Below are 26,457 nucleotides of genomic sequence, written 5' to 3'. Positions count from 1 at the left end.
GAAGTGTTTTAAGAAGGGAGGATAATTTAAGAAATTACATTCAAAAATAAGTGATAATATCTTGTGTGTTAACCAATTCAATGACTCGTACATCCAGCAGTGATGAGTTCTGTAAGGACACCTCAAAACAAATCTACAAAGACTGTTCTTGGATCATTAACAACTTCATTATTGATTCTGATATGTGTAGTTAGACTTTTAGCTGATTTATTGGTTATGCTGATGATTTTGTTCCAAAATTATTTAATGTTGTTAAAATCAGTTTTTAAGCAGTCGTTGTAATAATGAGATTTGAGGTTTCTAGTTTTGGTTGTTCATGTATTTCTCAAATTTTTTGAAGCATTCCAATCAGAGGAATGCTTTGTTGAGCAATATTTTGCCCATGCCCTATGTCTTTGTTTAAAAAAATGTATTAGATTGCCATCTATCCAAAGCAAGTATTTTTCTTTAACTGTAATTACTGTCAGGGAGCATGTTTATCAACAACTTTAACAAATTCTGTGTTAGAGAAATTCCAAGCATCTTCAGTAAACGGAATTAGCTGAAATCTATGCCAATTTATATTCATTATATCTTGGATAAAAAGTTTGGAGTTGATATTTTTAGATTTTCTAACTTTGATACATTTCGGTGAAAGATGAGGTCATGTTATTTTCCAAACACAAAACACAATAGAGTGGTCACTGAAAAAGTCAGGTAATACCCCAGATTCAATTATGTGACAAGAATCCAATCTAGGAGGGATGCAGACTTGGAATTAACTCTGGTGGGTTCAGTTACGCTGCCAAATAAAGTGTGATCATTGCTAGATGAGTGATCTAACCAGTTGTTATTAAAATCACAGAGGATAATCAATTCAGATAGACAGTTTAATGAGTTAATGGTAGACCAAATTTACTTGGTGGATTCCGAGGGATCATTTGGGGGGTCTATAAATATTTATGGAGACTTATTTTAACAAATACACATTCAAAATACAAAGGATTGCACATTATAGTGCATTTCAGTCTGTGAGTGAAACAGGAGCTGTCTGGAAGCTTGCAGGTTTATACACGATTTCAGATCATAAGTTGCAGTATGACCATTGGTGCTGGGAATCTCTACATCCAGTCTGACATCAACGTACCTTTAAGAATAAGTGCAAGATACTTCTCATCCATTTCAGTGAGGACCCCAGATATCTGGAAATGACCTTACATATTCAACTAAAACACAAGAAACTTGTGCTCCGGAAAAGGATAAGCACTCAATGAGGATACTAGGGTCACTGATCAGCAATTATGACTTAAATATGAATGCTTGGGAGAGGTCAGAAGAGTCAGAGAGCAGTGAAGACTGACACATCTTTGGGGTCATCAGGTGGGAACCTCCTTTCATCAGTGTTTCACCTCCTTGGTCCCACAACACCTCCAGGAGTCTAGGCAGTGATCTCGTGTCCCAAAGCCACTCCCCAAGTGCCAGTCCTCACTGCTCCTATGCAGCCCAAACAGCCCTGCCACCTTCAACAGACCCAGGCTACGTTTATGCAAGCTCCAGGTAATGGCAGTACCACCTGATACAGGGACAGGGCTAATACAGATACAGGGCTAAGCTAAACTACTACAAAGCTCTCACAGATACAAGCTAAACTACAAAGCTATCACAGTTACAAGGCTAAAACATGGCTATCACAGATACAAGGCTAAGGCTAAGGCTAAGGCTAAGCTACGCAAGCCATGCTAGCTAGGCTAGTTACCACATGGCTATCACAGCCTACAGACAGATACCACAGGCTACCACAGATACAAAGCTAAGCTAAGCTAACACATGGCTATCCCCCAGGAGGCTAAACTGAGCTATCTAAGCTGGCTAGGCTGGCTATCACATAGCTATCACAGCCCAAACAGCAATACCACCTTCAGCAGACCCAGGCTCTATTTTTGAAGACTCCAGGTAGTGACTGTGCTGATACTACCTTCCCTAGCACATGCATCACAATTGCCAATATACTACAACTCAATTACAAGACTCAAGCTCAGGGAAATAAAACACACATATTTGGATGGCAGCATGGTCTCACACAAAAAAAGATTCAAACAGGCCACTCCCACTCCTAAATACCCTCACACTTCCTGGATTTTCTCCTGAGAGGACTGATTGGTGGATCTCTCCACCTGACCTCAAAGTTGGCCGTTCCCCCTGCTGGTCCACAACTGCCATTGTTCCTCCTAATCCAAATCCACTGACTGGATTTAACTTCCCCATCTGACATTTTGTTACTGTCTTCCTCAAACTTTGCTCCCTTACTCCCAGTTTCCCCAGGAGAGAGATAGCTGATCCAGCGACAAATCCCCTACATCCCACTTCAACTGGGCGAACTCTAGCTTTCCATCCTTTCTACTCAGCTTCTGCCTGTAAGTCTGTGTACCTCAGTTTCTTCCTCTCATAGGCTTCTTCCACTGAAGCTTCCCAAGGGACTGTAAACTCAACGAAGTATTTGCTGGCTCACCGACCACAGCATTATGTCAGGCCTCAAATTAGTACAGACTATTTCCTGGGGAATAACAAGCTTTCCTCCTAAATCAACCTGCATTTCCCAATCACAAGCTCCCTCCAGGCGACCACACCTCAGGGTCTTTTTTCACGAGTGAGGGAAGGGTGGAGCGAGAGATCGACAGGTGGATCGGTGCAGCGTCTGCAGTAATGCGGACTCTGCACCGATCTGTCGTGGTGAAGAGGGAGCTGAGCTGAAAGGCAAAGCTCTAGATTTACCAGTCGATCTTCGTTCCTACCCTCACCTATGGTCACGAGCTTTGGGTGGTGACCGAAAGAACAAGATCGCGGGTACAAGCGGCCGAAATGAGCTTCCTCCGTAGGGTGGCTGGGCTCTCCCTTAGAGATAGGGTGAGAAGCCGCTGCTCCTCCGCATTGAGAAGAGCCAGATGAGGTGGCTTGGGCATCTAATTAGGACGCCTCCTGGTGAGGTGTTTCATTATTATATTGTTTTTTAAAGTAAAATGCTAATGTCTGAAGATTAATGTCAACAGCTAAAGTTAGATTATACTAATTAATCTCACACTCGAGAAATTCAAACATTTCAGCAGCTCAACAGTCAGAGGCAACAGAAAAAAGTGATTGAGTGCTAAATTAGGGTTAAATATGATTAAAATACAATATATATATATATATATATATATATATATATATATATATTTTAAAATACAATATATATAAAATCTATATACACTATACACACATATATACTGTATATATATAATACTTTTATATGGAAAATGTATAATTACGTGAGTGATGTGGATATGACATACATGGTTATGCTGACATATTTTAGATTTACCATGGTAAAGGAGCAGGTTGCTGTTTATTGTTTATATATAAACGTGTGTCTCATTTATCTTTGTCTTTCTACTGAATTACTAACTGCAATTAATTAATTTAATTAATATCTAATAAACTCAACACAAATAGCACATCAAGCAGTTGGTATGTGCCTTTTCTTTTGTGGTGTCCTCAGTCTCCACCATGCTTTGCTGTGCTGCACGGGAACGATCCAGGTGTGTAGAGAAAGGAGGTACACATGCACATTTTCTCCACTGACACGCAGATGAGGAAAACATTGTTGAGTAATGGCAGCAGAAATAGCCTTACACTCACCACAGATTACAACTACAAAAAATATTCATGGTTATCATTTTCAAAAACTGCATTAGAACATTTTCCTCAAACAAAGACCATATCATTGGGAAGCCTTGCATATGGTTTAATAAGATAGGGAACAGGGAAAGGCTTGCAGTGATCAGGGAGCTGATTTTCAGGATGAGGGTGCTGTCTTAGTGCAGGGAGTCTCCAGGCTCCATTGAATCCTGTGTAGCTCTTTTAATGAAAGAGGGAGGGAGAAAAGGATAGGAGAGAGAGGGTCAGACATACTTTTATAGGCCTGGGTGGGAAACCGATTTAGGAGATGAGGCGTGTTTGTTCCCCAACTTCAGTTATGAAACTTTGTTAGTTGTGTTAAGTTATCATAGTGAATTACTTTACGTTGGAGGTGCGCCAGGCTTAAGGCCAAGCGGATATACCATCACCCTGTATGTAATAACTCGCATGGAAATTAGCTTTTGCTGTGCTAACCTCAGCATTTGTCTATAGTGTTTCATATGATAGTCCTACAAATATTGATCCTTTTTTAATAATTTATCAGACTTTGATCCTTTGTCAGCCTGCCCGTCCATGTGTCCAAGCTTTTTCCTTTGGTTAAAAAGGTCTAGGCTACTTCATTGTTCTATGTCATCACACTAAGAAAGAAAGAAAGAAAGTGAATTTAATACAAAGTGTAAACCACTCTGTGTGAATGCATGAATTAGTCAGATCTGTGCTCCAGAGGAGAGCCTTCATCAGGCTGTGTAATATTGCCCTCTACTGGATTAATATGTTAATGAACTGCATTAAACTTGAGCCTTCTGCGTTTTTATAACCTGCTTCGAAACAACATGACCTTACATTTTATAATGCCTAGTCATTCTTATGAAGTCATTCTGGTGAAAGTAATACAAAATTTGTGTAATGCATTACTCTCCACAGAGAGTCATATTGTACGGTACCTTATTTCATTCAAATAAAAGCTAACTCCTAATATGCTATGTATATTTTTTGTAAATTAACTTGCCCAACAGTGTATATTATATATCCAGTAGAATAACTTCTATCATTAATATAAAATAAAGTTTAACAGGCTAACATGTCAGTGTGATTCATTATTGCTGGAACTATTTGAGTCTACTGTTTCATTTTTCTAAATGACTTACCCTGTAATCTCATTCAAGTCTTTCTTTCTTTTTTGCCATCAAAAGAAAATCAGCTGAGCTGTAGCATAATAAAGACAAAAGTCAACCAAATCAAAGCTAAAAACATTCACCCTTAAATCACATCTCTGTTTACATTAAAGTTTTTACATCGTTTATTAGTCTCAAATATGCACTCTTAATCCATATTAATACTTATGTACCATAAAACAGCACTCTGCTATCAAGCACCATGTTATATTTAAAGCTGACATGTAACTCACACTGACCTGTAAAGTAAATTACACAAGAATTTTCTCCCCTTTAACTCTCCAATGTTAGATGAAATTATTCAAGAGCAGGACATTTTAAATTAACAGGCTGTTAGTGGCTAACGGTATGTGTACAGTACATACAGTACAGTGTACTAACGTTAGCCTACTCTTAGCATGTCTGTTATTGCTTCGTAAATCTACTAATTTAGCAGCAGATAATCCAATATCATGCGTTAATGCACATGTTTATTTACCTAATATATGCTGATATTATAAAAACGATTCTTTAGACGTCTTACCCTGTTAAAGCCCATCACATCATCTGCTCAGTGGCGTGAAGCCAAGCCCCCAGGAAGTGCGCCACCCTCTGAAGCAAAATTTACATAAACTGTGTCCCAATTCAGGGTCTGCATCCTTCGGAGGACGCAGCCTACGCGGTCTACGGAGGCAGACAGTCTTTTTCTCTTAGCTGTGTTTCCCTTTGTAATGCCTGTGTCTATCCTTCCAGTCAATCACCTGTTAACAGTCAGGTCAACCTCTTTCATCATAGTTGACCTTTCTGTTTCTTAATCTTCCTGACAGGCTTTGACTAATAATATCAAAACTTTGGACTGGCAAATATTTTAAAACACTTGTTTTATTATATGCCAATACTGACTCTGAAAATGCATCATATCATGATGTAATCCTATGTAATTGTAACAGAATACAAACCCACATGGTAAAAAAAAGAAAAAGCCTGAAAATTATGTAACTTGCATTGTAATTTTCAGAAAAGCTGCCGTGAAATCAGGCATTCAAGCCATAAGAATTACAAAAACAGCCCACAGATCCTGTAAGGACTGACTAATGCACCAACCAGCTAACAGGAGATCAAAGTGCTGGCTCTGGTCAAACAGTTACCATTTGGCTGCATTTTCAAAATAAAAGCCAATAGTTTACCAGTTGGCCATGGACAAGGCTGGATTTTCACAACAAAAGCCCCCAGATGGTACAAGCAAATTACCAAGAGCCCTAGACTGTGCTGGCTTACGAAATGGAAATATTTGTTTTTCGGGAGACAAAGACAAAGCTGAATGACATTTTTGAATCACATGAATCACATTTATCAATGTTTAGATTATCAATACTTACAGTGAATTGAAAAACATACTCAAATCTTCAATCTTTGATTTCCACATTGAAATCCCTCTATGCTCTCATGCATCTCTCCATTCATTTTGATTTACACAGGTCACAAAGTAATTCTACTTCTCACATACAGATTTTGATGAAATACTACATCTGCATACTTGTGCTCTTTAAGGACACTTCTCAAATATGTACTGTCTTTCATTAGACCAACCTGCTCTCATTTTCATATTTTGAACACCACATACAAAAAGCGTCCTCAGCTAGTCTCCTCTCTTTTGCAATATCAAAATTTGGTGCCTGGACTTTGTCTCTCCTGTGAAAAAAAAGCAGAGGTGATTTTTTTTCTCATCTGTTTAAAGTTGTGTAACAGTAATTCATTTTTTTAAAAATTATTTATTTATAATTTCAATCCACCATATATTATAGAGATTGGTTAATTGAGAGATAGATACTATCTGCCATTTAAGCACCAGACAGCTGCTCCCTCTGCCTCTCTATTTGAGACTATGTGATGATCTCAGACGGGCTGGGTTTGGGCTTCAACTCACACCAGTTGGCTCTGTTCAGCTTGTAATTTTTTTTGGCCCCTTGAGAACTCTAAAGGTAATATATCACAGTACATTTTGATGGCCATCACTGATCTTTCTTTCACTGAATCTGCTTATTGCCAACTACTTTGGCTAAATGTGTTGTATTTTTAATCTTCTGTTACATTTAAGTTAAGTGTTTCAAAGGCATCTGTGTATTGTGAACATGACAGCAAAATACAAATTAAATAGAAATTTCAAATAATGACAATCATTCCTTATTTACACAAACACTGTAAGCAGTCAGAGCCAGCTGTAGATGTTGTTAGTACAGACAATATTAACATACTGATGAATGCGAGAATACAGGTAAATTTCCTTCAGTACATGCTGTGCTCAGGGGCTGTAAAATACACAGAAAAACTTTTTCTGACACTTTCAGTTTATAGCCAGCAAGGCAACGAAACAAGCATACCTAACAACATCATGTAGAAATAAGATAAATATTATTTATTATTAGTAATTGCAGTCTTAGTTTCACTAACTCAGTTTGCAGGGAGAGCAATGGACTTCAGATGCCAAAATTCAAAACTTGGATTAATTTTGTTTTGATTCTTTTGATTCGGGAGCCACACAGACTAAAGGAATATATTAAATTGAGGAATGGAAACATATTTGGACTTAGGGACCGCTTCAGAGGTAGAAAGTCTATTTTTCCCTCTCTTTTGTTTACCATGCTGTTAGATGTGAATGATTTTACAACAGTTAGTTCCGACCAAGCAGTTTGATTGGTTGAGAGGCATTCAATGAGTGCTGGTATAAGAGTACAACAGCACTAGGACTGTTAACTTTTAACTCTGCATGTATCACTCCGCTTCATGGCCGTTCAAAATCCATTATATTGTGTTAGAGTGAAAGTGGGATATGTTTTTAAAATGAGATGTGTTTATAATATGGTGCAAGCAAAGGTTCAAACAGCTAGTTGGCGCAGTTCACGTAGTTGTCAGTTGGTCAGGTTAAATGAGGAGAGAAGAATAGAGGAGAGAGACAGAAGTGGGGGGCGAGCAAGAAAGGACAGGAATTTTGAAGTGTGGTTTAAACTGACTGTACATGCACTGAAGTTACTAAAAGTTTCGAGGAAGCCCAGGAGGGAGCAGCTGTGACAGGCGGGTTGTGGTAAACGTTTGTTCACTGGGAGTAAACCAGCTATTACAGATGTTACAAGCATGTGCAGTGAGACAGGAACACACTCGTCTGATACTATCCACAGCCTGCAAGACACCGACATACACGCTGTCTGATACGAGGTAACGGAGATTATGGCAGTGAGTGGACACATGCTGGAGCGACGATCAGTCTGATCAAACTAACTCATCTGAATCTCACAGGCCACCACAGTGTCTGTTAACAAACTGGTTTTTCACAGAAAACACAGAGATAAATGTAGCTGGTCTGTGCATAACATGAAGACCGAGCTAACACAGATGAGCAAGCAGTGAGCAGGAAAATGTTTATGTGTTGCTAGGCAACAGCTGTGGCGTCCAGCAGTTGCGAAACTATCACAACATCACGGAGACGGATATGTCGGACTGTGAGCTCAATTGCTTTCATGGTTTTAGCAATGGCCCTAATGAAAACAGCATGGTCTGGTTAAAAGCTCAAGAAAAACAAAGTGTGTTGACACTGAGTTGGGATTGGGGCCTCTGAAGCCATCTTGTTACAACTCTGGAGCCAAAAGCAAATTGTAGGTTACTGATATGCTGAAACTTTGGAACACTGACTTTGACATCAGGGCCATAACTGCAGCAGAAGAAGAATCAGTCTGAACTCTGCTATGTAAAGTCATTGTGTTAAGTCCTCTGTGTAGCTGAGGCTTCTTCTTCCCCAGTGGCTCTCTGGGACCAGGAAGCCCCTCCTGATCACTGGCTCCACCACGAGCTCCAGTAGGCCCGGTGATTCTGGCACAGCTAGCTCCGTCACTCTGAAAAGATTAGAATATGCCCGGCCCACCAGAACCAGCTGGCCTGGGGGAATTCGGGGATCCGGTCCTCTTAGCCGTCGCCAATACACCCTGAAGTGGCGCACGAGCTTGGTGGGGTAGTCCCAGCGCAGAGTGGCATTGAGGAGCAGGCAGGGAGCAGTGGACTGTGGTGAGGTACCAGCCCCGCGCAGCCAAACCACATCATAAATGCACAGACCCTGAACCAGATCAGGAGGCACCTGCAGACTTGTTCCATCCAAGAGCTTACAGACAGGGGGGGGGGGGGCAATTAAAGAGGGAGGGATTCTCTTCCACACTTACTTTATTACTTTTAAACTAGAAAAGGCTAAATTTGGTGTGGAAAAATGAAGTTTCAATTGAAGTAGCAATGGGAATACAAAACTGAATGGAATCAATAAATCAGAGGTGTCAGTGTAATTCTTTGTGCTGAGTGAAATTAAAAAAAGAGAAATTATGTGTAAGTGATAAATTGTGTTAGAAGTGTCAGTTCAATAAAAGCCTGAAATAAACGAGTGCCAGCTCCAGTGAATAAACTCAAAGACAATAGGCCTCATTCATGAAATATAAGCAGAATGAATTTATGTGTGTACTGTTCGAAGAAGGTAAGTTACATGTATTCTGGCATTCATCAATGTGTCAGTAGCTCCAATCTTTTCGTAGGCACTAACAAAATCTACAGCTACCAATGACTGCTTGCAGTGCTTGTGTAAATAAGGAATGCACGGAAATATTGCTTGTCATTATTAGAAATTACAGTTTGAAATTGTTTGTTGTTGCTGTTGATTCAGTGCTTTATTCTTGTATGAAATGTAGCTATTAGGATCGTCAGTCAGGATCACTGTTGTTTCTCCAAGGGGGCTATCTTCAGTGCATATTACCTCATTGGCCTTTTTAACATTGTCTTTGTATTTGCATGTCCTTATGTCTTGCTGCAAAACTAATTGCTGTTTCGGGACAAATAAAGTTGAAGTTGAAGTTTAATTTGGGACCTGAAGCCAATTATATAATAATATAAATATAATACTGTAAAAATAGTATTAAAAAAATATAAAAATATTATAAAAAAAAAATTAAAACATGCTAAGAGCTGGTGAGTTTCCTTGCACCATTTCTTCTTCTCTTCCGTCTCTGTGCCTCTTTTGCATGGCGATCCATGGTGATGCAGTGTGCAGATAATGGTTACTGCTCTTCGCTGCCTGTTATACACATCTGTCCATCTGCTGGGAGGCACAAGCAAACACTGCCAACCAAGTTGCCTTGCAGCCCACTTTTCTGTCCCTTCCGCACATGTGCTCTCTCTATCTCTCTTCCCTGGTTCTCAACATGCTCTGTTCGGTCACTTTCCCGCTCTCCCCCTCTTTCTCTCTCTTTCCTTCTTGATTTAGTCCATTAAAACTCCTGCTTAACTGCTATTCAAGCACAAGACAGTTCAACACAGTCTCAGAAAAGAAAAAAAAAAGTTAAATTGGTGAGAACAGACCTGACATGATTGAAGCCCGAGGGAATAGTGAGAGAGTTCAACCCTGCGCTAAACTGTCACACCCGTGCTGACAACAGAAAAGAAAATATTTTTTCTCAACTCCACATTACCCAAAATAAGTTAGAATAATAGAGTTTCTTGCAGCGTCCATTAATCCGATGTGGGTTTTTAGTACCAAGATGTTTTATGTGCAAATCTGCTCACAGATTTACTAACATTTCATGAATGAGACCCAGTATCAGTTGGCAAAGTTGGCTGAAATGTGAGCACTGAAAGCAGTTATGGTGTTAAAACAACTTGAGAAGATTTTCTGTGCGCTTCTATCTGGGCCTCTAACACTTTGCAGTACAGAGAACACATAAAACACAACTGTCTGTTCTCTCACCATGATTTCGCCCACCCTGCAGCTGAAAGGTGTGTCCAGAGGCTCTCCAACCCGCTGGATGCTGAAACAAACCTCTCGAAGAGCACAGCCACGAAGCTCCAACTGTGAACACCTGTCCATAGTGATATCATGGGAACACACACACTTAATGATGAAATCTGCTAACTTAGCTGTCATTTCACTGTTTGAGTGCCTTACCCAATGGTCCAACCATCTGGTTTCAAATTGCCACACAGCTGAGAGAACTGCCTCACCAAATTAAGCCCTTCATCGTGTACCATAGGAGACACATCAGTAACTGCACACAGACAGTTAATGCATGGTGTTAATATCCAACCCAGGACATTAAAAATCTAAAGAACACCTTAACAACAATAAGCATTTGGGGCGCTTGTAGCAGCAAAAATATCTCTACATGTGACATCGCCGAGGCTGTACAGAGGTTGAATATTCCCAAATTCCTAAACTTATGCAAGAACATTTGATCCTAGACCTCTATTTCTTATATGTGTTTCAAGCCGAATTTAGCAAAGCCTCATAACTGCAAAACTGTGTCCTTCCTTTATGTCGAGTACCACATTCATGAGATTATTCTTAAATGGTCATTGCTGAGGTAGGATAAGGGGGAATGGATCATGATCATCAATGGATCATGAGAAACTCACGTTTGACATCCTGGACGTCCATGTGTGTGCAAAGACTGGCATCTGTTGTCTTCAGCTCCAAGGACACCTTGATCCCAGCAGATGGCTTGTAGATGAGGGTCACCAGAATCTTGGATGCCAGAGGTACATGGAGGGAGAAGATCCTGAGAAATACACAACAGAGTAGGGCTTCACAGTTAATCAAATATTCACAATCATGATTTTGCAGTACTGACATTTAAAATGCGTTTTTTGTGTACAGAAAACTCAGCTTCATATCATATCAAACACTGCCTGAAGTATCAGCCAGCTTCCACCTCCAAAGGGCTGTCATACTGCCACCTGTGCTCTCTGCTGCAGCAGCCTGTTACTATCTTTCCCATGTTACCACTACAGACGAGCAAAACAAAAATAATCCACCATCATCAGCTGTTTGGAACTTTTCAAATTTAGGAGAGAACAAATCACATGCAAAGATTTCATGAGACTTGCATCTGTGCTGCAAAGCAACACAAATAACTTTTTAAATCACCTAAAAAAAGGCATCAGACATCAATAATTGCAGTCTCAATGTTGATCAAAATAGTCATGATTTATCATTTTGGCCCAAATAATGCAGGCATAGAGTACTGTGTATTAGCTGTGAGACTGTGGTGTGTGAGGAGGTAGTCGGGACAAGATCACTTTTCCCGTACATGAAAATAAAGCAAGCATGAACAAGAAACACACACACTTGGCACAAAGTGGAGATGTGTGAGTGGCGGGGATGAGTCCATCCAGCAGCAGCGAGCAGCCCCCATTCCATGCATCCTCGGGGCAGCCGCGACTGCTGAGCCAGCCACGGCCGTCCAGCTCCTCATGGTAGTATAAGGGCTGGATCTCCTGGGCAGTCAGGTTGAACCAGCTCCTGTCCACCTCACGCTGCACATACACAAATGAAAACTGCAGTCACCAAGCAATCACTTAACTTCATTCATGCAGCACATTTCACTGACCAAAAAACAGCCAGCATCTCCCGAAATAAAGTTATCATCAACTCCAAAATGAACTGCAAACCAGAGCAGGGATATAAGGACTAGTGTAAGGTGATCAATGCTGCTCTTTTTTTTTGGGGGGGGGGGGCATATTTGACTTTATTTGATAGGACAGAGTGATAGTGTGAAAGGGGGGAGAGGCGGGATGACATGCAGCAAAATGCCTTAAGCTGGAATCAAACCCACGGCCACTGCAGCAAGGACATTGCCTTCATATATGGGCGCCTGCTTTATCCCCTGAGCCATCAGACACTCTATCAATGCTGCTCTTTAGGATGTCTGGATCAAGTTTTTTGCCCCCAATCCCAATCCAAGTCACTAATGAGTAGCTGCCATTACTGAGTCCCAATCCAATATTTGTTTTCCTTGATGATACAGCTGCACAGTGCACCTCCAGGACTTTTAAATTGTTCAAACAATGTAGTTAATATGCTTGACAACAATATAGCACTTCAATGCATTAAAAAATACCCCTGTCCACACTTATCCTTAATGTTAGCCTTTTACATTAATTTATTTTGAATAACAAACCTCATGTGATCTTTTTGGCCTGGTCGCTGGACTCTGTCTCTTTAAGGGAGTACTCTCTACTGTATTTCACTGTATGTTCATTTTTGTCTGTATTTATTTTGCACAGATGAAATTAATAAGTTATACTTCCTGGCATTCTGCTTGCAAGGCTTTTGTTGCACTTAGGGAGGTATAGTGAGTGTGGTTGTATCTGGCTCTCCACCTTTGTCTGTCTCTCCTCAAAACAAGGCCATAGACGACAGCAAAATGTAAAAGAAGCTGAAATGAAAAAAGTGCTCATAACTTCAGTAAATAACATAAAAAACAGTCTCATAGTTTGTTTACTGATGTTTAGTCTTTCACAGGGTGCAGACTGCAGGAGAGATGGAAAGTTGAGTCCTGCACTTGTTGCATTGGAGTGCATAAAAGTTTCATGAGAAAAAACGCTTGTTGGCTGATGTGAACAAAGGATCAGGTAACATAAAATTTAGGATTGGAATCAGGCTCTATATAGCTCAATATAGCTGATCACAATCAGTTACTCCTCTACATGCATCTAAAGCTAACTTTCATTCTTGTCTTAACAAGCTGCCTGATCACCGGTGAAAATGGTATAATTTATTTTGAGTGCAGTGGGTTCAATTCCAAGCTGTAGTCAATACATAGCATTCTCACATAGCTGAGAATGCTGAATTAATTGCTGAGTTTTAAAAATACATACAAGACCAAATTGCTGTATTCAGAGATGGTGCTTGCAGAATCAGTCAGAATTTTATACATCATTTATGCAGCATTCAGGTTGATTTTAGATGTAGCAGCAGTCACACTGTATGACTTCGATCCTAAATAAATCCAAAAACTCTAACTCTCTAACTCCAAAAGTCTAACTCTGCTGTGTCCCATGCAAGTTTTTTATGGTTCTTAGACTTTGCACTTAGACCATGTCTGTTTCTGGCACTGTAAACCTGCCACCAATCTGATAATGAAGAGCCAATTAAATATTTGGAAGGGGGCAGCTGTATCTCAGGAGGTGGCTCTCCAGTCCCAATGTCCAAGTATCATTGGATACTGAACTCAATATTACTCCCAATGGCTGTTCCATTAGTGTATAAGTGTGTGAATGTCAAAGCTGAGTAGTAGGTGGCAATAGGGCCACGCAATTCATTGAATTTCAATTTGACAATCTTAATTCACTGCATATGCACATTATCATTAGTACAGCACCTATTTTTTTTTATATTTATCTTATTTAACAGTTATTTATTTTAATGTGTGAGTGAGTGGAAACAGTTTTTTTTTCATGAGAGACTAAATCTTGCTGTACGTGGACATGCAATAACAATAAAGGCATTCATTCATGTCTAGCTTGCCAGCTGCTGATTAAAGTGACAGAAGTTAGCTCTAAAGTTACCATGGGGGGTGCAAAGGGGTCGGGTGCTGTGTGAGTTTGGCGGCAGCCAAAGGCGGGGACCTTGGCGGTCAGATCCTCGGCTGTCGAAGCTAGCTCTAGGGATGTGGAATGCCACCTCTCTGGTGGAGAAGGAGCCTGAGCTGGTGCATGAGGTTGAGAAGTTCCGACTAGATATAGTCAGCCTCACCTCGACACATGGCATGGGCTCCCGAACTAGTCTTCTCGAGAGGGGTTGGACTCTCTTCCACTCTAGAGTTGCCACTGGTGAAAGGCGCTGGGCAGGAGTGGCAATACTTATTGCCCCCCGGCTCAGTGCCTGTATGTTGGAGTTTACCCCAGTGAACGAGAGGGTAGCCTCCCTCTGGCTTCAGGTGGGGGGACTGATGATGACTGTTGTTTGTGCCTATGGTCCAAACGGCAGTGCAGAGTATCCACCCTTTTTGGAGTCCTTAGAGGGGGTGCTGGAGAGTGCTCCATCTGGGGACTCCCTTGTTCTTCTGGGGGATTTCAACGCTCACGTTGGCAACGACAGTGAGACCTGGAGGGGCGTGATCGGGAGGAATGGTGCCCCCGATCTGAGTGGTGTTTTGTTATTGGACTTCTGTGCTCGCCACAGACTGTCCATAACAAACACCATGTTCAAGCATAAGGACGTCCATATGTGCATTTTGGCATCAGGACACGCTAGGCGGCAGTTTGATGATCGACTTTGTAGCCGTATCGTCGGTGTTGCGGCTGCATGTCTTGGACACTCGGGTGAAGAGAGGGGCAGAGCTGTCAACTGATCACCACCTGGTGGTTAGTTGGCTCCGATGGTGGGGTAGGATGCCGGTCAGGCCTGGCAAACCCAAACGCATTGTGAGGGTCTGCTGGAAACATCTGGCAGAGTCTCCCGTCAGCAGGAGCTTCAACTCCCGCCTCCGGGAGAGCTTTGACCACGTCCCAGTGGAGGCGGGGGACATTGAGTCCGACTGGGCCATGTTCCGTGCCTCCTTAAATAATCATGATTTCAGCGATGAAAGGGTCCTTGTACCCCGGTTGCTTGCGGGACTTGGACTGACAAGTCACTGATCTCTGTGAAGGTCAGATAACGCATGCAGAGTTTAAACCCTGGAGTGAGACATTTCACATGGTGTAGTACTTTCAGCGGCCAGAGGGGACACAATTTCCAAGTCAGCTTGGTGTACATCATTTATAGACCAAACGTTAATGTCATGTAAATCCAATGATAATTGTCCCTCAAGGCTTACCTCCTGTTGCCAGTAGGTAGCGCTACTATGACAAGTGAAAATTGTCATACAGATGTGTTCAGGGTGGGACACTTCTCAAACCTATGAAGTTTAGGCAGATCGGACAATTTACACCAAAGTAACAACAATTTGCTGTTGTTTGGCGAGACATCAAAATTATACATCACACTACAGGAAACCAGTAAAAGTTTAACATGGACCTGTGATAACTTTTCATCACCAAGGGGTTGAGAATGGACACACCAATTCTGAAGTCGATCGGATGAATCCAGTAGGACAAGATGGCAAAAGTACGAGGCCCAAAATTGCCAAAAAATAGCACATAATGACCAACTTCCTGACTTCCATCAACTACCTGTGATCTGTGCTCGGGCCCTAATAATTGAGATTATTGTTTTTGCCATCATTGAGCTGCCCTAGGTGGCACCTTGTACAGTAGCCTCAGCCACCAGTGTATGAATGTGTGTATAAATGGGTGACAATGATTCTATATAGTGAAAATACTTTGAGTGATTGGAAGACTAGTAAGGCATTATACTAGTGCAAGAAGAAATGCTGCTTAAAATGTATATAAATCATTTTAATCAAGAGAATGAATTTAAAGTTGCATCAAAACTGATGCTTGTTTGGTTTACAGTGGTGAGTAGAATCACTGGTAAATCAGTCTGCACTGGTCTGTAGATGAATATGAGTAACTCTGCAGCAGCTTTATGCCTAGAACACACTGCATGTGTAAGCACCATGGAACTTTTTTTTTTTGGAGCCCAGGTTAATAAATTAAAGCAGCCAAACTGCCTGTGTGAGCAGGGCTGCTCAGGTGCATCTCAGCTGCTGTTCAGCTGCAGAACATCTAGAGAAGCGGTGGCTTGCCAATTTTTTCCACGTTTTTTCAGCAAAACGTTTAATTACAGTTTCAATGTCTTTATGATGAGATGAGGAAATACAAATATATCTGTTTTACTCAATCTTTCCTGTTTGTTCCAAAATAGAAGCCCTCTGACAACATTTCTGCAGACAGAATCCTTTCAGTTGTTGACACAAGACATTTTATTGTGAAACATTTGCAGGACCTAGCTGTTGGCAAAACAGGAGCTCAGGTTGGTAAATGAGTGGATCATGTGCTTATAATTGTGGAAATACAGTACTCATAGCAGCAGGCGGCTCTGCAGAAGCGGTGCAGCAACACCACAAGCATACAAGACCTAGCAGTTCAGTGAGTTTGCTGTTACGCGCTGCTCACATATGCAGGTGTTAGACTGTGTGAAAAGTTTCCCATCCAATTCATGAAATCCCTGCAGACGTGACAGCAGCAGTGCCATTTCACAACCATCATCTGTGTTTACCTTTATTATATCACATGCAAATGATACGAGGTTACTCAACAACCACAGGGAGATGTTGAATGACCAGGGCCCTATTTCAGAAAGCAGGCTCTACAAACTCTTAACCTAATCCCAAACTCTAAGTTGATTGAGCCTGAGCAGAGACACTGAGTTTTCGGTTCCAGAAAAGCTGAACAGAATAAGATCAGTCAACTCTGACTATGTTCAGCCTGAGAGAAGCATGTTCACGGTGAGCACAGAAAGCAATCATCAGTGGAGCAAAGACAACATGATTCACACTGGCAGGAGGTGGAGTTAAAAGCAGAGTTACTTATTTTAACCAACTAAATTAGAGATTTTAATGACCTTGCATGTAAAACGATGAGCTATTAAATACTATGAAGTTTCTAAAGTATATAAAATCCACTCAGTCATTCATTTAATCACTTTCACAAAATGATGCCAAGTCGGTGACATGTGTGTCTTATTTCCCAGTAAGAACCAAGACAGAACTTTTAAGTTGAAAAATAGCTGATATTATGTATCAATATTCAGTATATCTTTATTAATTCAGAATGAATATAGATCTCTTTTCACAATCTTTTAAACCACCTAAAATGCGACAATTCCATTGTAGCTAGGTAGAAAGACAGAGATATAATTAGTACAGACATTTCCCTAAAATTATAACACAAGGCATAAATTTATCACATGTAATGTTTCGTAATATTTGATTAAAAAAGAGATCTACATGCTGCTAGCTGCCAACAAGAAACTTGAGGACATCGTGAAGGGAGAAGCTGACCCTGTCGTATATGCAGGGACAAGTATAAATTATGACAAAGACAACACCGTTACTGCAAAGAGATGGTTGTATAGAGATCAGATACTGTGCCTTTTACTGTGAATGTGGAGTTTGAAACTGATGTAAGATGTATTAGTTTTAAGGCTCTAAATTGAAAATTGTCCATGCAGTTTTCCAACATGATTAAAGGCTTTTATTTACACATTTTAGAGGATGACAATGCCACTTTTGTAAAGCCAATTAAATTATGGCTTATATGTGAATGTTCAATAAATGTCTTCAAATAGCCGTAGTGAAAAAAATAAAAAATCACCAGGATTCTGAACGTCATTTAACCAGTGAGTCATTTTATAAAATTATTTTCAATGGAAAAATGCAAACTGTGTTGTGTCTAATATAAAGAAAATGTAGAACTTTGACTTGATTCAGAAAAGGAACCACCGTGTCTGTCGTCCCTGCTCCTCGGTCGGCAGGTGATCAGTTTCAGGCTCATGGGAAAGAAACCTGCTGGCGAGGAGGTTTGCTTCACGTAGCATACTGCCATAGTAACTGACTCAGGGTGACACTGAGCTGGCTTTGTGAAACGGACAACTCAGAGTATCCTCATTTCAGGCTGAACATACTCAGAGTTTTCACTTATCCCACTTTCTGAAATAGGGCCCAGGACTCATTAGTCCTTTGCCTTGTTTTGTCTAATTTTTTATCCTTTGCTGTTTTTATATGGATAAAAACTTAATGAACCTCAGTGCAAACACTGTTGACCATGTGATGCAGTAGTACTATGACTGAAAATAAGTAGGATTAATGCAAACTGTTTCAATAACAACTGCAGTAATTAAATATTTCAAACCCCACACCATCTACCTCTGGTTACAGATCGAACTCCAGCAGTACCTGTCCTCTCCAGTAGATGGCCTTCCCAAAGCCCTGGCAGAAGGAGGAGAGGAAGGGGAGTGGTGAGGCTGGTCGATGGATGTACAGGTAATCTGTCAGAAGAGCCCAGAACCTGCAGACAGGACAGGGCTTATTTAAAAACATCTCCACTAACTGACATACATACATCCAAGTAAAAGGTTGTGTATATTGATATGTTAATATTGTGCTGATCTTACTTGTCCTGATTCTTACGGAATTCGGTCTTATCATAGTTGGTCTCGTACACCCAGCCTGGAGCAAAGATAGCTGCAGAGAAGTTGTGCTTCCGAATCATTTCCAGCGCCTGTAAATCATCCAAACAAAAAGGTCCATATGATGTTCTGATAATAATCAATGCATCTTCATATACAGACACACATGCTCTACAGTGTTTACCTTATTTGTTTCCAACATTCCTCCCACCACCTTGCCTCGGGCGAACACATCCACTCCAATGTAAACTTCAGGCTGGCGGCCTTGGACACCGCTATAGTTGCTCATCCACTCCAGGTTCTGCTCTGTCCAGTTGTAGTTGGTGAAGAAACCATCACACACATCGAAAAACATCCTTTTATGGAGAGATTGTTGGATAGTTATTAATGTATAGACAAACTGTGAGAATCATCTTGATTGTCTGCAATCCCAACTCTAAAAAAGGTCAGATGCTGTGTAAAATGTAAATAGTGTCATGACTGGGTAAGGAAATGACCTCTTCAAAAAGCTCAGTTGCTCCAAACAAAGGATAGTACAAGGTTCAACACGTTATGAAAAACTGCATAGACAAATAGTCCAACAGTATAAGAACATTTATGAAAGCACGATTGCAAGGAATTAAGTGATTTCACCATCTAAAATCCATAATATCACCAAAAAATTAAGAGAATCCACATTCACAACACTTCTGACCTGCCGCCTCATTCTGTTAAATTGTAAGGCGTCAAGACCTCCTTGTCATGCCAGGTGGCTTAAAGATGTACTGTTTCACTTAACGTTGGTTAAAAATAAAGTACACCCTGCAGGGGAATGCGTCCAAATTCAATGAGGTATGGGTACCCTTTTTAACTTATTTCCATAATTTGAAGGGCTTAACAGATAGCAATGACCAGGTCTAGAAAGAAAAAAAAGAGATAGCGAGAGAGAGCACGACTCTGTACCAGTCTTTGTTTTGGGTTTGTCAGTAAGCTCTCTAAAAAAGGTATACTGTGTAATGTTTGCCCATTTGTTTAATTAATATTTTTTCTGTGACCACAAGAGGATGTTAAAAATCAATAAAAAAAGATTTTTTTTTAAAAAAAGGGTAAGTTGCACATCTGTGACAGCATCATGAATGCTCAAAGGTACATATATGTTTTAGAGCAACCTATGCTGCCATCCAGATGAAGACAAAGAGACATATTCTGCATGTGTTCCAACAGCATGGCTTTCCTTGTGATCATAATGCCCAACATAATGTGTTGGGCATTATGAAGTGCATAATACAACAGAGACCCTGGACTGTTGAGCAACTTAAATTGCGTATCAAGAAAGAATGGGAAAGAATGTCACTACCAAAACTGAACAATTAGTGTTGTCAGCTCTAAAACACTTACTGAGTGTTGTTAAAAGAAAAGTTTTAAAGGTGCCCCTGTCTCAACTTTTTTTGGAATTTGTTGTAACAATTATTATTTTATACATTAAATATCTTGTCCTGGGACTGTAATTAAATGAATATACTTCAAATGGGATTTTCAAATCATTGCATTATGTTTTGATTTGTTTTACACAGCATCTCAACTTTTTGGAATTGGGATTGTACTTAGTTCTGTTACTAAATTAAGAGAAGTGAGAAGAGAAGTACAAATGTTGATTGCACAAAGTAATGGCTATAGACTAATGGCACCATCAGTGTTAAGACTGGTTCCCTATAAGCTTTGCTTTCACTTTGCCTTTTAGTCTGCCACTGGTAACAGCCTCCTGGGAACATGACAGCTTGATTTACGAAGGAAGTGCATGAACAACTGGGAAAAGGTTAGTGCTTTTGTTTTTCCTAGTAACTATCCCTAGTTACTAAAGAGTATGAAAGTTCTTTGCAGTTATCGTCCCCAGTAAATGGCGGACAAAGGAACAACCAAACTAACTGTGAAAAATCTACCCACCAAAAGAAAAAGAGCCCCACAGCAAAGCTCAGAGGAAAATGAGGAGTGATCCAGTTGTCTTTATGACACTGGTGCCGACAATAATACCACTTGGAAACTCTAGCGGGATTAAAGTTTTCAAACCATAACGGAAACATCTCCACCTGTTGGACTGGTTCAGTTCATTTTGCCATGTTAGCTGTCCATTCTCGATCACACTATCGTACCACAGGACCAGGCTGCCAGACACTCGCTCATGCATCTGGTCTGTCAGATAGCGCAGGAACAAAGGTGTGTTCTTCACTGCAACCTCCTGCCAGTGGGGGGGCAGCATAAACACAACATTACATGCTTCAGTTAAATGGACTGCACTTATATAGTCTTCTGAGTACTTTTACATTACATGTCACATTCACCCATTTATATAAACATTCGAGGTGAACGCAGAGGGTGCCACCTGCCACTCAGTAGCCAACACCAAACAAGTGTTGCTTTCGTAAATTTACAGGCTATGCTCAGCAAATAAATAAGATATAAAGAGGTTGCCATCAAAAAACACATTGTTGAGGATCGCAGTGGAGTTAAGCAGAATGATGCATGACCATGTCTGCGCATATCAGTGTAAGTAATGTGGTGTTGGCTAGTTTGTATGTCTTACTTACACTGAGGGAGTTTTCTATGTTAATGAGCCAGCCATCAAAGCCATAGCAGTGGCTGATCTGGACTAGTTTATCAGCCACTGCCCGGTACGATTCCTCTTCTTGCAGGAAGGCCTTGCATGCTGCCGCTCCATCAGTCCACTCTGTGATGAAAGTGCCTGGGAATTGGGAACCAGGACATTTTATACAAAATGAAAAGACGCCTGATAAGACGGTAGTGAAACTGACGTCGCCCCATATCTTAAATATAAAACACAAATTCAGCATTACTAACCTGGACCTGCTTCTGCAAGATTTGACCTTTTCACTCACCCAGAACAACAACTCCATGTTTATGTGCAGCATTGGTCCACACAGCAGGAGGAATGGTCACCATGTTGTGTGTGAAGTAGTTGAAAATATCAATGTACTGCCAGTGATAGAAGGCATATGGGGCCTCTGCATTTGTGCCCTGGGCAAATCTAAACAACAACAGACAACATGACATGGCATTACATGATGCAGGGATGTGAGTGCAAATACAATATGGATGACAGTCATCTCGATGTTACACCCCATCTAGGGGTTACAAAAACTAGGGATGTCCCGATTCCATCTCAAATATCAAATCAGGGGCAAATCAAGGCATTTTTTGACTGCCGCTGAGCCACAGCCTCCTCTAAACACTACAAATCATGAACAAAAACCCAGTATGAGATTGTTTGTTTACGTTATTTACCAAAGTTATAAGCACTAGTTTCATTGCAGCTCAGTGTGAGAGTCTCATGTTTTTTTTAGCTGTAGCACATGGTGTTTCTCTGCCCCACTCAGAGGAGAGAGCAGGGGACAGGGGTCCACATACTTTGGAAATGAAGTGTTCATTCCCCAATATCTTTATAGCACCATGTAACGCCCGCAAATTCCTAAAATGTCCTCACAGCTCATTGTAAACTGTGCATGAGTCGTGAGCTGGAAGGAAGGGAATGTAAATTTAAGAATCAGAGGCCTCAATGTCCAGAACACGACAATTTGTATTTGGCCCTAAATGTGCAACCACACCTGTCATCTAGGTAGCCACCCATCATGTCATGAGACACCAAGGTCCGACGTGGACAGCTGGCCAGAGGAGGCTCCCGAGGTGCCAGAGGGACTGCTGCCACATTAAAGGGGTTTGCCTCACTTCGTTTCCACGACAATAGCTCCTCCAAACTTTGAAGACCACAGCTGATTGGTTCGGTGGTTTCTGCGTCGTAATGTTTGACTGAGAAGCAGAGAAAATGCACACCAAGACATCAACTACAGCTCAGATTCTTTCAGACTGCCCTATAGGTGAACTACTGGCAACTAGAGCTGGGCAATAAACCGTAGAGTAATCGAAACCAACATTTAGAACCTCAAACCGATGTAATCTTGCCTGTGTTGGTTATTTAGAAATTCTGTTAATCTTTTCCCCAGCGGGCTTGCCAACTCTCACACATCTGGCATGTGTCTCACGCTTTCAGGCTCTGTCTAACGCTCTCATGACACTGAGGAAAATCACACGGCAAAACATTCCGACAACAGAGGTGTTGAACAATCATGTAATGCCATGAACGACTCTAGAACAACTCTAGAATACAGCTCAGTATTTGACAACCAAGTTATATGTGCTTCCAAGGAGTCTTATTATTGCGTATTGAACAGCTGATGGTCCAACCGCGGCAGAGTGAGACAGACAGACAGAGCGGAGCTTCTCCTTACAGCACCAAAGTGTCAGAATGAACCAGCAGCCAAATACTCAGAGGTAGAAAGTGACTTCTTCAGACTTCTACAGACTACTTTGTTTTAGTTTCAGGTTAAGTCAGACTTTGGACAGAGTACATAACTCTGTCCAAAGAAACACCAGAGCGCATTGCTCCGTGTCTCACACAGTCACTCGCGCTGAGCTTTCATTATTATTACCAGGAACAGATATAGTGATTTGGGGGCCTGGGTCCACAGACACAGGGGCCTTATTTTCAGCTTTTCTCTAACTAAGAATGTTGGCAACTGTAGAGGATGTAGGCCTATTCAAAACTTTGTTTGTTGAGAAAAACGATTAACACCACAGAGTAGAAGTTTAAATCCTGCAGTCAGGAGAGGATGGCCTATTATCAGCACATTACATAAATTTACCTTAAGTTTGTTTAAGATGGAGCTTTTAATTCTTATTAATTCTGGATAGTTTTACAAATGATAATACGCCATATGTTTGTTCCACTCCAACACACCATGGTCAAATGAAACTGTGTCAATGAACTACGAGGGCAATAAACAATCAAACAAAAAAAAACAACAAACAAAAAAAATCGTTCATTAATTGTAATCGAGGTAAAATGTTCAATTAATTGTGTTATTGATTTGAGATGAAATCGCCCAGCCCTACAGGCAACCATATCTCCTCACCTGGTAGTGGTGAGGGCATATAATTGATGACTTCATGGACACTGCTTGAGTCCATCGGTTGATCCAAACAAGACTCCAACCTGATGAAGGAACAAGGTAGCAAAGTGCGGCATGTGAATTTGGATAAACACTACATGAGAGCCTGGACAGTAACACAACTTTCAAGACTTGTTTTTCTTTTTTTTTTTAATCCCAAACTAATCCCTTTTACCCAAATAAACCATTTCCATGTGCAGTATACTTTAATTTTAAAAAAAATTACAAAAAGAGAGGCACTCCATTGATTTTTAAACATCATATTTAGTTTAGTTTCATTTATAAATATTTTAATTATTGTTAGTGTTTACTGTAGTCCAGGAGGAAGTAGCCTACAGTCCTAAACAATTAAGAAAAAATGCAGTTGTCCTGTTATGGCCTTATTATATTCATCTTTTAATAAAAAAGAAAAATCCTTTTCCCTCAATGCCAACTTGGTATCAAAAAAATGGTATCAAATATCAATATTTTTCAAGGTATTGTATCAGAGTTAGAAATTCCAGTATGGTGACAACACTACACCTTATTACCTAAGTTCATTTTGGGTTCTTCATTCACCATGCAGCATGAGAGAAAAACTGCTTTGTTCCCAAATTCAACATCAAACGGGATGAGTAATATACAGATGCTTATTTGGGGGGTGAAGTATTCCATAAAAGTGTATGTTGCATTTTACTGTCTCCTTTTTCAGAATTCAAACATGTTACTTCAATGATCTAAGACAGTTCAACAACATCAGTAAACATAACCACCTCTCTCTTAAATCCAAAAACTTGAGTGCTAAAACTTACATGTGAGATGTCACAGGGTATAAAGTCGAAAGCTGCTCTATAGACAATAAATTGTGAAAAATGTTCTAGATGACAGTGACTATTCTTCTATCTGCCTGAAAAGACAATGGGCCTCATGCAACGCAATCTCTTGAATTTCTCTTCCATTTTCTATAATTTTTTTGTTAAGAGAATATAAGAGAGATATAACTCTTTAAGAAATGTTAACTGCACACACACCAAACGTTCTTAACCTTTCAAATCTGCTCTGACCAGGTGTGCTCAATGATGAATCTCACTTAATCATAAGTCACCTGTTAGCAAAGGTAACACCCCCTTAACACTATATAAGGGCAGATGTTGTGCCGTGTGCAAAGACTGACACATGACCAAGACCAGAGACATGAAACCAAATAAGGCTGTAAGAAGAAGAACTTCTGTAGTAGTAAAACGAAAAACGAAAACGAAAACAATCATTCTCTAGGTCCACAGAATCAGGCTCCCATTGGCTGTAATTAGACAGACATGAATAACCCGTTCATGAGGTTACCAGGTTGTCCTGGTTATGATCATATTCAGGATATGGTGTTTTCATGAGCACAGAGAAATCAGGTTATTTGTATTCAAGTATACACACCATTTTTTTTTTGTTTTTTGTTTTGTTTTTCAGAATACTACAGCTAAAGTATTTGGGTTTATCATTACCAGAATATGGTGTTTACATGCTCAAACACATAACCCAGATACTCCAAAAACCTGATCTTAAACAGGTTATTCATATTCATGTACATTCATTCTGCTCATTTTAAGTCCTTTATATATTGTCTACATTCATGTAGCTGTCCAGTGAGAGCTGCAAAATTCTAAAAAGTCAACTTTTTATTGCATCAGAAATCAGCTCTGGTTTCCTCTTTGTGATTATATTTTCCAGCTGATCAGAGAGGGTTTTAAAGAGCTTATTTAGCTTAACCCTTTGAAAAATGGAGGGCATTACTCTTTGGCTGCTTTGAGATACCCTTTACAATAAATTTAACCTTTGAATTCTGAGCTAATGAGCCATTTCAAAAACATTGGGAAAAAAGGCCATGAGCATCACAGCATAAAATTTTCCACAATTTGCAAGAAGGAAGAGAAAAATGTCTGGGAAAAAATGAAAAAAGCAACTCGGGTATAGTAACCGTAACTTACGTCATATTCGTACAAGTACAATACATTAAGTAAATGTACTTTGATTTCACCGCTAGGTTATTTGATTCCTTTGAAGATAAACTGATGACTGTCAGTTTTGTTTTTCGATGACATCACCCTTACCAATGTTAATATAATTAAAGATGTAAACAACACGAAGCCAGTTACCTCATCTCTTCCATGGTAAACCGGAAGTTAGCTCACTTTTGTGAGCTCACTTTTGTGAGCTAACCCGTACCCGTGCTAACCATGGATCTGGTGCTACCCATAACTATTAGCACACTGAGAGTCAGTGAGTACAGTCACGATACGTTACCGCTTGGGCTCGTTCGTGCTGCTCCTCGCGCCGGTATCATCCTGCTCCTCTTCTTCCTCTTGGTGTGGTGAAGGCTTGTGCATATCCTCAGTCAGAGACATTTAACCAGAATGAGCTGAGAAACAAACTGTTGACGAAAGAAGACAAACGAGTGTTCTCGGAGTGCTCCTCCGCGGATCTACCGGGATCTACCAGCTATGACAGCTAAACACTTCCGACCCAGTCCTTCATAATAAGAGCGCCACACATGTCGTGGTACACATATAACATGCTTTTGCCTACTCTGACATTGTGCTGTGTGGGTTAGAAACACATGATTTAAAAAATATTTCGAGGATTAATGACACTACAGATAGACAAAAAGTTGGGTATTTAGGGCCCAGAGGGTTAAGATTAGATTTTGAGAAAGAAGGTGAACACTGACAACTTCATCACTTTCTGCAGTATCGGGGACCTTTGTATGAGAACACTGGGGGCTCAGCCCTGACCTTTGTAGGTG

At 40.5% G+C, this 26,457-nt stretch overlaps 1 protein-coding gene across 4 annotated transcripts; it reads right to left on the bottom strand.

Moving 5' to 3' along the window:
* Positions 1–3,240: 3,240 nt before the first annotated feature.
* On the bottom strand, positions 3,241–26,172 carry engase (endo-beta-N-acetylglucosaminidase). 4 transcript variants are annotated; one of them, XM_088091160.1, is made up of 15 exons: positions 25,959–26,171; positions 23,649–23,728; positions 22,284–22,485; positions 21,558–21,706; positions 21,249–21,403; positions 20,751–20,899; positions 18,869–19,040; positions 18,670–18,776; positions 18,452–18,563; positions 11,959–12,146; positions 11,247–11,389; positions 10,780–10,879; positions 10,582–10,693; positions 10,197–10,263; positions 4,937–6,500 (listed from the first exon to the last, which is right to left on the bottom strand). In XM_088091160.1, the coding sequence occupies exons 1-14, from the start codon at positions 26,057–26,059 to the stop codon at positions 10,234–10,236; spliced, it is 1,800 nt and encodes a 599-aa protein (XP_087947286.1). In that variant the 5' UTR covers positions 26,060–26,171; the 3' UTR covers positions 4,937–6,500; positions 10,197–10,233. The 4 variants fall into 4 exon arrangements, with proteins under 4 accessions (XP_042360147.2, XP_087947286.1, XP_042360146.2 ...); XM_042504213.2 differs by lacking the exons at positions 4,937–6,500; positions 10,197–10,263 and adding an exon at positions 3,241–3,873 and having other exon boundaries at positions 25,959–26,172; XM_042504212.2 differs by lacking the exon at positions 10,197–10,263 and having other exon boundaries at positions 4,937–8,958.
* Between the last annotated feature and the right edge of the window lie 285 nt (positions 26,173–26,457).

Source organism: Plectropomus leopardus, chromosome 18, assembly GCF_026936395.1.
Source record: "Plectropomus leopardus strain MGB_pleo_1.0 chromosome 18, ASM2693639v1, whole genome shotgun sequence".
Taxonomy (NCBI): Eukaryota; Metazoa; Chordata; class Actinopteri; order Perciformes; family Serranidae; genus Plectropomus; species Plectropomus leopardus.
The sequence above is the reverse complement of the archived record's forward strand: the minus strand, read 5'-3'. Positions and strand labels throughout refer to the sequence as shown.